The following is an 11,329-nucleotide window of genomic DNA, read 5'->3' as shown; positions in this document are numbered from 1 at the left end:
AATAAAGTGTCCGAGTGACGTCACAGATCGAACAGCCAATCAGAAAGTGGGGGGTTGTTTGGGTGTGGCACTTTTCACTTTCATTTAAATTTTGACCATGATTTTTCCCTAATGAAGTGGCCTGTGATTAGGTACACCTGAAAATGGCAGTGTACCTAATAAAGTGTCCGAGTGACGTCACAGATTGAACAGCCAATCAGAAAGTGGGGGGTTGTTTGGGTGTGGCACTTTTCACTTTCATTTAAATTTTGACCATTATTTTTCCCTAATGAAGTGGCCTGTGATTAGGTACACCTGAAAATGGCAGTGTACCTAATAAAGTGTCCGAGTGACGTCACAGATTGAACAGCCAATCAGAAAGTGGGGGGTTGTTTGGGTGTGGCACTTTTCACTTTCATTTAAATTTTGCCCATGATTTTTCCCTAATGAAGTGGCCTGTGATTAGGTACACCTGAAAATGGCAGTGTACCTAATAAAGTGTCCGAGTGACGTCACAGATCGAACAGCCAATCAGAAAGTGGGGGGTTGTTTGGGTGTGGCACTTTTCACTTTCATTTAAATTTTGACCATGATTTTTCCCTAATGAAGTGGCCTGTGATTAGGTACACCTGAAAATGGCAGTGTACCTAATAAAGTGTCCGAGTGACGTCACAGATTGAACAGCCAATCAGAAAGTGGGGGGTTGTTTGGGTGTGGCACTTTTCACTTTCATTTAAATTTTGCCCATGATTTTTCCCTAATGAAGTGGCCTGTGATTAGGTACACCTGAAAATGGCAGTGTACCTAATAAAGTGTCCGAGTGACGTCACAGATTGAACAGCCAATCAGAAAGTGGGGGGTTGTTTGGGTGTGGCACTTTTCACTTTCATTTAAATTTTGACCATTATTTTTCCCTAATGAAGTGGCCTGTGATTAGGTACACCTGAAAATGGCAGTGTACCTAATAAAGTGTCCGAGTGACGTCACAGATTGAACAGCCAATCAGAAAGTGGGGGGTTGTTTGGGTGTGGCACTTTTCACTTTCATTTAAATTTTGCCCATGATTTTTCCCTAATGAAGTGGCCTGTGATTAGGTACACCTGAAAATGGCAGTGTACCTAATAAAGTGTCCGAGTGACGTCACAGATCGAACAGCCAATCAGAAAGTGGGGGGTTGTTTGGGTGTGGCACTTTTCACTTTCATTTAAATTTTGACCATGATTTTTCCCTAATGAAGTGGCCTGTGATTAGGTACTCCTGAAAATGGCAGTGTACCTAATAAAGTGTCCGAGTGACGTCACAGATCGAACAGCCAATCAGAAAGTGGGGGGTTGTTTGGGTGTGGCACTTTTCACTTTCATTTAAATTTTGACCATGATTTTTCCCTAATGAAGTGGCCTGTGATTAGGTACACCTGAAAATGGCAGTGTACCTAATAAAGTGTCCGAGTGACGTCACAGATCGAACAGCCAATCAGAAAGTGGGGGGTTGTTTGGGTGTGGCACTTTTCACTTTCATTTAAATTTTGCCCATGATTTTTCCCTAATGAAGTGGCCTGTGATTAGGTACACCTGAAAATGGCAGTGTACCTAATAAAGTGTCCGAGTGACGTCACAGATCGAACAGCCAATCAGAAAGTGGGGGGTTGTTTGGGTGTGGCACTTTTCACTTTCATTTAAATTTTGACCATGATTTTTCCCTAATGAAGTGGCCTGTGATTAGGTACACCTGAAAATGGCAGTGTACCTAATAAAGTGTCCGAGTGACGTCACAGATCGAACAGCCAATCAGAAAGTGGGGGGTTGTTTGGGTGTGGCACTTTTCACTTTCATTTAAATTTTGACCATGATTTTTCCCTAATGAAGTGGCCTGTGATTAGGTACACCTGAAAATGGCAGTGTACCTAATAAAGTGTCCGAGTGACGTCACAGATTGAACAGCCAATCAGAAAGTGGGGGGTTGTTTGGGTGTGGCACTTTTCACTTTCATTTAAATTTTGACCATGATTTTTCCCTAATGAAGTGGCCTGTGATTAGGTACACCTGAAAATGGCAGTGTACCTAATAAAGTGTCCGAGTGATGTCACAGATTAACCAGCCAATCAGAAAGTGGGGGTGATAGATAGATGGATGGATGGATGGATGGATGGATGGATGGATGGATGATGATTGATGATGGCAAATGACGGCAACCTGGCTGACATTGCAGAATATTACGTCGTCTTCAGACGCTACTCTGCTGCCATCTCCTGGCCAATAATGGAAATGCTGTCAGTTCTTAAGTCTGCTTAAATAGTTTCCTCTTCGTATAATTTATAATATTGCTACACAGACAACAAAGAGAAAACTTCAGTCCGACACAAAGAAGGCCTTTATTGAAATCGTATCGATACAATCAAGTACTTGTAGATTTTTGATAAGCAGGAGAAAAAAAATCCAAAATCAGAATGAGTAGATTTTATACTCACATTTTACTGCAAAAAGTAACGCAATAGCCTTGTGTGAAAAAAAATCTGCTATATTGTACATTAGACAAATAATAGAATCTCCATAAATAATCCTCAACAAATATAGCACAAGGATGCTAACGCCAAAATTTAAATTCTATTAACTCATCAATGCTGTTAAATCCCATTTATAGCTTCTTGGCTTCGATGGTCAGTTCTGGCATCCCTATTAAATTATCATAAATGTACAAATATCATTAATTTTATGTGCAAATGGGAATGGCCATCTATTTATCAAATGCAACTTAAACAAAACTGAATATATACATATATATATACTATACAGAGTAGTCATCAACGATGGCTTTTGCATGATCGCCAGTGTGAACATAAAGAAAAATCCTCCACGACGTAGGGGCTGGGCAAACTTTTAACTCTGTATGTAAATTAGGTGAATAACAAAACTAATGCTCTTTTTTTTCTTTAGTTTTAAATTTGAATTTAATTTGATCATTTAAACTCCAAATTACATGTATGCTGAGGCCATATTTACCCTTTTTTAAACTTATATGCAACAAACCAGGAAATGATTAAGTGTAGAAAAAATATGAACCACTAACATTTTCATCAAAGATTAGTTTTAGTAAGTTAAAAATTGCACAAACTAGTTTACCTTATTTATAATTATTTACAAAAAAATAGAACTATTATAGCTACGTTAATTATATAATCAGATGAATAAATAAATAAATAAATTTTGATTAACCTATTTTACAAAAAACGCAAACAAACACAACAAATCACAATCTGTGACAGGCCTTACTTTGTCCATCCGACAAAAAGGTTCAATTCAAGTACGTTGAGATTTCAAAAGGACTGCGCAAGGCAAAAAAAAAAGACATCACAAAGACTCGTCATAAAACGGTGGCCATAGTTTCCCGTTGTTAACGGACACTTGCAGTCTTTAGCGGTTGTTAAGTGTTGTTAATTGTCATTAGCTTTCATTAGTGGTCACACGCTGGCAGTTTCTAGTGGTTGTCAGGGGTCACCGCCTGTTGTTACTGGTCGATAACGTTCAGGTGTTAGCTGTCATTCGAAAGATCCGTGCACTCGTTGTGCTCTAACGGCAGGCTGCCAAAAATCGTCGCTGCCATGCTGCTCCCCGACGAAACTCCGTTAGCGACGTGATGGAGGCGCGAGGTAGCGGACGCGCCACCTCCTCGCAAACCCCCCTCAACTGGCGGGAGGAGGAGGTGAGGGCCGGGAAGGACGTCAACGATGTTGTCGCCACCGCTTCCTCCTCCTCGACGTTGGCAGTGCGATCGATGTCTCATAAAGCTGTCTCGCCACATGAACTTCTTGCCGCATCCGGCGCAGTGGTACGGCTTGAGCCCCGTGTGTGTCTTCATGTGCTCGGTCAGGTGATGCTTCATCTTGAACTTCTTGGCGCACACGGGACAGTGGAAGGGTCTTAGGTCCAGGTGCATGTTGATGTGGCGGTCCCTCATGCTCTTGTGCGTGAAGGTCTTGCCGCAGTGACACATATAGACTTTCGCTGAACCGCCGCTGCCACCCCCGCCGTCGCTTCCTGAGACTGCTGGGCCGTGCGCCACACTTTTAAAAGCAGCGCCGCCGCCGATCATCCCACTCAAAGGAGGCGGCCCGGCATCCATCGAGAGAGCAGATGTTTGTCCGAAGACCAGGATCTGGTTGCCCTGCGTAAGTCAAATTCCTCATTAAAAGTTTAAACTGCAAAAATAAAACAGATCGGACAACACATCCATCTTAAAAGGTGAAATTAGAATAAATGGCTGACCTGCATGTCGAGTGGGAAGAGCTGGGTGCGGGTCGGGACCTGACCCAGCAAGCCTGAGGTGGCTCGATTGGCGCCTTGGCTCGGATTGGGTCCCACTGCCGAGTCTTGGACCTGCTGAGCTAAGGCAGCGTCCAGCAAGCTGCCATCCAACTTGAGGAAGTCGTCGGAAGATTGGCTGTAGTCCATCTGGACGAACAGACATGGTGCATCATGTTGGCTTGAGAAGTTTGAATTACAATGTCATTAAATGAATTCAACACCACATTTATTTTGTTGGAGCAATAAAAATAAATAAATTCAAGGCCTCTCAATATGTGAGATTTTTACCAATAGCAGACGGTTATGGAAAGTATTTCCATCACGACTTTTGAAATCAATCAACTTGAGTGCATTGGACCTGCGCGTCGGCCTCCACTCCCTCAGCAGCCTCCACCGAGAGCGTCCGCACGTGCGAGATGGCGAAGTCACCGCCATCCCTCCCTCGGCTGGACGCCATCCCCCTCTCGTCGTCGTCCTCCTCCTCGTCCTCTTCGTCCTCTGCCCCGCCGCCCTCCTCGCCCGACACCACGATGAGGTCGTTGTCCTCGGGTCGCTCGGCTTTGACCACCACCCACTGCTTGCGGGGCATGATGCTGGGCTGAATGTAGGCGGGGCGTCTCTGCAGCGACACGTCCTCGCCGTCCTGTGGGATGCAAAGTTAAACATCCAGAAGCTGTGAGAAGACACGGATGCTGTTGGGGGAGAAAAAAACTTAGGTTCACCTGATATGAGGAAACTCCAAAACTGTCACTGACGCCCACTTCTTCCTCCAATTTCTTTGTCCTGCCTCCTCCTCTCAACTTTTGCTGGTAAACCTCTTCTTCTTCCCCCTCGTCATCCTCCTCCTCTCTTTCTTCTATCATAAGGGCCTCCTCTCCGGAGGGCGTGCAGTAGCTGGGGGTGTTGCTGGCCACGCCTCCACCACCCGCCAAGTTCGTGGCCGCTCCGGGGCTGAAATAGTTGGTGCTGCTTGGAGATTGGCTCTCGCTGGCCGACAGCCGGCTTGGTGGCTGGGAGGCTCGTGAAGGCTCTTGAAGGCTCCCTAAAACACAAGTGTGACGTGAAAAATTCCACACTTTAGTTAGAGCGCCATAGTTACAACACATCCTGGTTTATGCAGTCAAATTTCATACTTTCCACACTTGCGTAGGAACAGTGCGAGTCTTGGGAGCCCGCTGGGCGAACTGAATCCCGACCGACTACGCCCCCATTAGTTGAGCTGCCGCTCGAACCTCCCCCAACAGTCCTGCCCTCCTTAAGGAGTTCGGTGCATTTGTCCACAATGTGCCACATCTGCAAGACGCTGCCCACCGTCAGGTAGTTGACGATGTCCTCGCGCAGCATCGTGAGCTGACCTGTGTAGGCGCAGCGCAGCACGCTCTCAAAGGCCAGCGGGTCCATCACGGCCGGGATAGACACGCTGGACATGTTCTTCAGAAGGACCTTTAGACCATAGGATGACAATCAAGTCCCACTAATTGTCTACCAAATGTTATCATTGCTGATCCTTACTGAAGTGGCAGGTGAGATTAACACTTTGGACCAGAGACAGAATAGTGTTGTGGGGGGAGGGGGAAGACACTTTTCTCACCTGATCATGGAAGTACGATGAGGAGGCCGCCAGGACGCAGCGGTGGGCCTTAAACACGTGACCCTGGACGTGGATGGAAAGGTCACATAGGCGACCCTCCTCCCTCTGCTGGTTCAGGCCATCCAGCACAGAGGCCTGGGAGCTCGGGAAGCACACCTGCACCACAGAGTCGGCGCTGCTGCCCACCTCTGCAGAAGCCGACTGCATCTGAGGTCATCAAAGGTGTACTTTAAAAAAAGATATTGGGAACCTTATTGGCCTATCTATGCCAGCGATGTAGAAAGACAGTCAGAGCAATTTAATAGTCTTTCCCTAAATGCCAGAAGATAAATAATAAAGCTGCATGCACCTGTTTGTTTCAAACCACTGAATGATGGCTTTGTGCTTAACTGAACAAGACCAGATTTAAGACTGTGACAATAAATTGAGACAAGACCATCAGTTGAGCGTGTACTTTGATATTTTTCTTCGTTAATTTTCCTGACACAACATATGTACCTTTGTTAAAATTGGCTGTCAACAAGGTGTTTTACAAACTAAAATATTTGTGTGTTGCATCAAAATATAAAAACATGCGTTTGAATCCAATCCGCCTCCACCTGTGCAGATGTGACGTTAGGATGCTAGCAAGCTAGCTACTGTAGCCGCACGTATAAAACAAAATAAACAATAAAACATGGCGGACCGCCCGCCTTCACCGACCTTCTCGCTTTTTCTAGCCCGAGAAGAGCACCGCAGGACAGGTCACGCCAGTTGTGCCTGTCGGTCGCGCCGGTTGGACCAGGCCTGCATGTTTGGAAAGCATTTCGGGAAGATGTTCGTCTTCTTTTCCTTCTGTGTGTCGGCGCCTTTAAGAGAAGGCAGATGATAGCTGGGCCGCCATTGTTTACGTAAAAGCTAACCATTAGCTTCGAATATTAAGCGGACACTACCGCCATATTGGATGTGGCAAGTTTTGACAAAGGCTGAATTGATTAGTTTGTCAACGAGTCTTTTACGCTTGTGGTTTAAGCATCAAATCCATTCAAAAATAACTTTTAGTTTAAAGTTTTATTTCTTGATATTTAAATTTCACTCAAAATGAACATGAATATATGCAGGAACAACCTAATCACAGCATATTAGCTGGATTTAACATGTACCTTAACCTGTGGAGTATTTTAATAGAGCCAAATATTCTGGACATTTTGCAAAGGTATGACGCCCACAATTTAATTTCAAAAAAGAATAATGCAATGTTGATACTTCAAACAAAACAAAAAAATCATGTTGTAAATAGTACAATGATGATCATGGTTGGTGATCCAAATGATGAAAAGGGCCATGCATCTTTATCTAAATGAAATTAAAAGATGCGTGTCCATGTACACGAGTGGAGAAAGCGACCACCGATTTACTTCCGGTTTGCACTGGCTGTGCCAATCATGCAGTCGTTGACCTGGCAACAGAAGCAAAGACCTCTCGTCATCACAAATAAGTCATGAAACGTGACAATTGAGGCATGGGCGAAGCCTACCTTGCTGGCAAACCTCAAAGAGTTGAGCGTTTCCCCAAAACTGTCCGGCTCGGGCGCAATGTTGACGAACATCAGACTGAAGAGAAAACAAGTGACTCAGTAGTTGACGGCGGTTCAAATTTGAAAAATAAAATAAAAAAAAAGGAGGAAAAGGTGTGACGCGTGTTTTGTTTTTACATTTTATTGCAATCTTGTATTTCTGTGGATGTGAGTGCAGTTAGAAGTTAAAGAAAAAAAAAATTGGACCCACGCTTTGCTGTTTCCGCCCAGGCAGCCCTGCAGCAAGTAAGTCAGCTTGGAGTTCCTGTAAGGAATGAAGGTCTCCTGCAAGACAACATATGTAAAACGTCAACACAAACGCAACGACAAGTGCACAGATGGTCACAACAAACACAGAAGGCTACATCACCTTGTTGGCCAGCGCGGTGATGACGATGCCCAGGTTGGACAACGAGCCGTTGATGGCCGTCATCTCTTTGAAACGTTCTCCCTGAGACTGGCTCTTCAGCATCCGCTCGCTCCCTGCTAGGTCCACCAGACACAGAGTGGCTGTGCACACAAGATACCGTGAAAAAAAACATTCAAATTTGAAAAGGATTTGAGCTTGGCACACCAACGAAGACATGTGATGATGACTACCAGCAACCAAGCACTCACAGTTGCATTTGACATCCCTGCCCGCGTTGGTGCCCTCGATGTCCAGCTGGAAGACAGAATGCGAGCGGGACGAGCGGTCGTTTTGGTTGGTCTGGGCCGTGGAGCGGTTCTGATTGGCCAAGGCGATCAAGCACAGGACCTGAGGTGGTTAGAGATCAGACACACTTCAGGCAAGTCCACATCTTGCTACATGTGCAGGGCTCCTAAAACTAGAGGACGCCACCAAGGACTGGACAGGTAAGCGAGCAGTACCTGGTCCTCACTGGTAACCTTCTGGTAGGTGAGGTTGGTGATGGTCATCTTATTGCTGTTGTCCTTGCGTATTTCATGTTCTGGCCTCTTGTTGGCCTTGCCCGTGTACAGCAGATCACGCAGGCACTCGTTGTAGATCTCCACAAAGCTGGCCGTAAAGGAGAACTACCGGGAGGAGAAAATACCAAAAAATCTAACTGGCTGGAGAGGAGCACAAGCTATTTAAACTAAGCATAGACTCAAAGACACAGTCATAGCAAAGAACCAACCTCCCAGCCTTGGGCGGCAAGCTTGTGGGTGGATGCAAAGATTTGCTGCACAGCTCTGGGAATCATGCCACGGGCACTGTGGCCCTCGGCCCCCTCCATGGTGTACGTCTTGCCGCTTCCCGTCTGGCCGTAGGCGAAGCAGCACACGTTGTAGCCGTCCAGCGCCGACTGCACCAGCAGGGATATCTCTTCAAATACCTGCCGGCCACCGGGACGCAGACGTGTTCAGAAACAGCCGCTATAAGTTTTGGCGCTTGTGGCCCTTCTCGAGTAAGTTACCTCCTGCTGGGTCGCTTCGGGGCCAAAGACGCGGTCAAAATTGAAGTTGTAGTTCTTATGCGTGTCGCTGCTTTTGCCTGTGTGAGACTGAGGAGACATATGCATTTTTTTCAGACATTTTTTCAGTAATTCAAAACATTTTCAACAGAAAAAAAAACTTTACTACATCTCACATTTCTAAAACTAAAGCTAATTACAGAAAAAGTGTCCTTAAAAAGCTTGTTAGAGCCTGCCCCCCTTACCTCTTCAGTTTTCGCCAATGTTATTGCCTTGTTGTCCTTGGCTGGCAACTGGATGTGATTGCTGAGGCCACCCTCCACTAGGGGGCGCACTCTGCAAAAGACTCGAATGTTGCCCTGCAAGCAATTTGGGAACATTGAGCGAAAGGGACTCTCATGCTATGAAAATCTCTGAGCAGTTTAGCAACTTGCCTTGAGCTCCTGAACCGTGTTATGGAGCCGCCGCCGTTCCATCTCCCCCGTGTGGAGCTCATCCTCCAGGCGGGCCGAGGTTTCTCTGAGCAAGCGCGCCTCCTCCTCGACTGCCAGCAAGCTGGCCTGCACGCGGGCCAGGGTGGAATCCTGCACCGACAGCTTCATCTGCAGCAGAAGGCAAGGCCTAAATTTAACTAAACTAACTTAAAGTTTAGTTAAATTAAACTAACTTAAAAAAAGTCATCCACAAGAAAAAACCCCCCCCAAAAACTACACCTTGAGGGTTTGGATCTCCGTCTCTTGACTGTCCCGCATTGTCTCCATCACCCGGTGTTTGTCTTGCAGGTTGGTGAGCTCAGTCAGCAGAGTCTTCTTTTCGCTGGTGACCCTTTCCAAATCATCCTGGACGCCAAGGAGCACCCGGAGCCTTTCCTGGGTCTCACTGAAAATAAAAACAACCATGCAGTAAAGTGCAAGGAACATACAAGAAAGGACAATTTGTGTTTGTAAAACTTTAGAGTTTGTCTAATTTCTTGTCTTTTTTTTTTTTTAATACAGAAATTGGGGTATTGCTTCACTGGACAAAGAACTGTCGAAGAAGAACTGCCCTAGAATGAGATGAGACGTCAGCTCTCTATACTGTCCTGTACCTGAGGTCTCTCTCCATGTCAGCCGCCTTCAATTGCAACTCCTCAAGGGATCCCTTCAGGTTCTCTTTCTCCATGTTGGCAGATTTCATCTTACTCTGGTAGTCTTGGAGTTTCCCTTTCATATCAGTGACCTTGCCCTTCATGTCCCACGGGAGCCTGCGGGTGGGACCACCTACAAGGACACATAATTGTCAGACAGAGGGCAATAATAGTTTCTGTAACAATCTATATTGAGCTAGAGCCTAGAAAGTATTGACAATGTGACAATGACCCGTTTTGTAAGTCAATACAAGATGTTCCACTGACCTGCTTTGGGGTCAGCAGGGGCCACGCCTCCTGTCATTTTGCCTCCCTTCGCTACGGTCGACGCCACGGGTGCTTTGAAGACTCCTGACGGAGATGATCAATATTTAAAGTCAGCCACCGCACCAAATGTTTAATTCACGTCCTCTTACCTCTGGAGGGGACGCCGGCCACCGTCGCAGCTCCAACACCTCGCGTTGGCCTGGCTGCACAGATGTAAGAACACCACTTTTGATTTGTTATTCACAAGTTTTGGTCTTACAAGTTTAAATATCTACTTCAGCTCAGAGTGAATTTATTTCAAAGAGGCAAATTGCAGTTTTTAAGATTTGCATTCAACTAGATTCTTATGTTGATTTTAATTCTCTAAAGGTCGCTGGTGAGATGCCATGACTGAACTTACAAACAGGCGCCCTGGTGGCTGTGACGGGTGGCCGTCTGGTGCCTAGGACAGTAGAAGCAGCTTGGGGTTTGATCGTCTGCGGCTCCTTGCGGAACTTCTTCTACGGGGAAATAAGCATTTAAAAATAAACCTAAATTTAAGCCACCAAAAATTATTTTGTGCAATCTTTTTCTCATGTCTTACCTGAACAGGCTGCGCATCCTGGAATTTTTCAGAGCTGGCGAGCACCCGTTTGCTCGCCATGACTGGCAGTCTCGACATGAATCAACGTCGTTCGAAATAACACAAATGATCTCAAAACGCCGTTTTATGATTCCTAGCCGCGGCTAGGCAATTAATAGAACAAGAAATGTGAGTTTATTGAAAATGCTCGGAGCGGTGAGAGCCTAGTGCTAACTCGCGTTCAAAGTCTTCGACGGTTTAAAATTTGAACTGCTATTGTTTGGCGGCGCCGCAGACGGACTGTCATGATTGGCTGAGCCTGCGCAAGAGCACGCCTCCAAGTTTTTTTTTTTTGTGGCTTGTTTATGTGTCCAGAATCCCCCGCGCGGGAGGAAACGAGATTGTAGTCAAAACCAAACGAACCCTGTTTTTGATCATATTATTTTTATTATTTATTATACGAATTTAGTCTGCGTGTCCCACCTAATTAGCATGTTGTTATATTGAGTTTAGTTTCCTAGAACTAAAAAAAA

General features: G+C 45.7%; 2 protein-coding genes across 3 annotated transcripts; both read right to left on the bottom strand.

Moving 5' to 3' along the window:
• Positions 1 to 2,350: 2,350 nt before the first annotated feature.
• On the bottom strand, positions 2,351 to 6,734 carry zbtb22b (zinc finger and BTB domain containing 22b). Of its 2 annotated transcripts, none has more exons than XM_085901535.1 (7): positions 6,574 to 6,734; positions 5,872 to 6,098; positions 5,414 to 5,723; positions 5,003 to 5,322; positions 4,639 to 4,923; positions 4,242 to 4,427; positions 2,351 to 4,140 (listed from the first exon to the last, which is right to left on the bottom strand). In XM_085901535.1, the coding sequence occupies exons 2-7, from the start codon at positions 6,076 to 6,078 to the stop codon at positions 3,508 to 3,510; spliced, it is 1,941 nt and encodes a 646-aa protein (XP_085757661.1). In that variant the 5' UTR covers positions 6,079 to 6,098; positions 6,574 to 6,734; the 3' UTR covers positions 2,351 to 3,507. The 2 variants fall into 2 exon arrangements, with proteins under 2 accessions (XP_085757661.1, XP_085757660.1); XM_085901534.1 differs by having other exon boundaries at positions 5,872 to 6,078; positions 6,574 to 6,733.
• A 185-nt stretch (positions 6,735 to 6,919) lies between these two features.
• kifc1 (kinesin family member C1) lies at positions 6,920 to 11,107 on the bottom strand. The gene is made up of 16 exons (XM_085900946.1): positions 10,818 to 11,107; positions 10,635 to 10,734; positions 10,384 to 10,437; positions 10,235 to 10,318; positions 9,929 to 10,100; positions 9,555 to 9,720; positions 9,276 to 9,443; positions 9,087 to 9,200; positions 8,845 to 8,931; positions 8,566 to 8,763; positions 8,297 to 8,461; positions 8,045 to 8,183; positions 7,797 to 7,936; positions 7,638 to 7,711; positions 7,388 to 7,463; positions 6,920 to 7,309 (listed from the first exon to the last, which is right to left on the bottom strand). The coding sequence occupies exons 1-16, from the start codon at positions 10,893 to 10,895 to the stop codon at positions 7,265 to 7,267; spliced, it is 1,860 nt and encodes a 619-aa protein (XP_085757072.1). The 5' UTR covers positions 10,896 to 11,107; the 3' UTR covers positions 6,920 to 7,264.
• Positions 11,108 to 11,329: the final 222 nt, after the last annotated feature.

This window comes from Syngnathus leptorhynchus, chromosome 20 (genome assembly GCF_054491065.1).
Source record: "Syngnathus leptorhynchus isolate UIUO chromosome 20, UIUO_Slep, whole genome shotgun sequence".
Lineage (NCBI taxonomy): Eukaryota > Metazoa > Chordata > Actinopteri > Syngnathiformes > Syngnathidae > Syngnathus > Syngnathus leptorhynchus.
This window is presented reverse-complemented; position numbering and strand designations above follow the sequence as displayed.

What these genes read in the sequence shown, in the direction of transcription:
- zbtb22b (XM_085901535.1), bottom strand. Translation starts at nt 6,078, where the DNA reads ATGCAGTCGGCTTCTGCAGAGGTGGGCAGCAGCGCCGACTCTGTGGTG. An exon ending in CATCGTACTTCCATGATCAG is followed by an intron (nt 5,724 to 5,871) that starts GTGAGAAAAGTG and finishes TATGGTCTAAAG; the next exon opens with GTCCTTCTGAAGAACATGTC. An exon ending in TTCCTACGCAAGTGTGGAAA is followed by an intron (nt 5,323 to 5,413) that starts GTATGAAATTTG and finishes CTTGTGTTTTAG; the next exon opens with GGAGCCTTCAAGAGCCTTCA.
- kifc1 (XM_085900946.1), bottom strand. Translation starts at nt 10,895, where the DNA reads ATGTCGAGACTGCCAGTCATGGCGAGCAAACGGGTGCTCGCCAGCTCT. An exon ending in GACATGGAGAGAGACCTCAG is followed by an intron (nt 9,721 to 9,928) that starts GTACAGGACAGT and finishes TTTTATTTTCAG; the next exon opens with TGAGACCCAGGAAAGGCTCC. An exon ending in CATTGGCGAAAACTGAAGAG is followed by an intron (nt 8,932 to 9,086) that starts GTAAGGGGGGCA and finishes ATGTCTCCTCAG; the next exon opens with TCTCACACAGGCAAAAGCAG.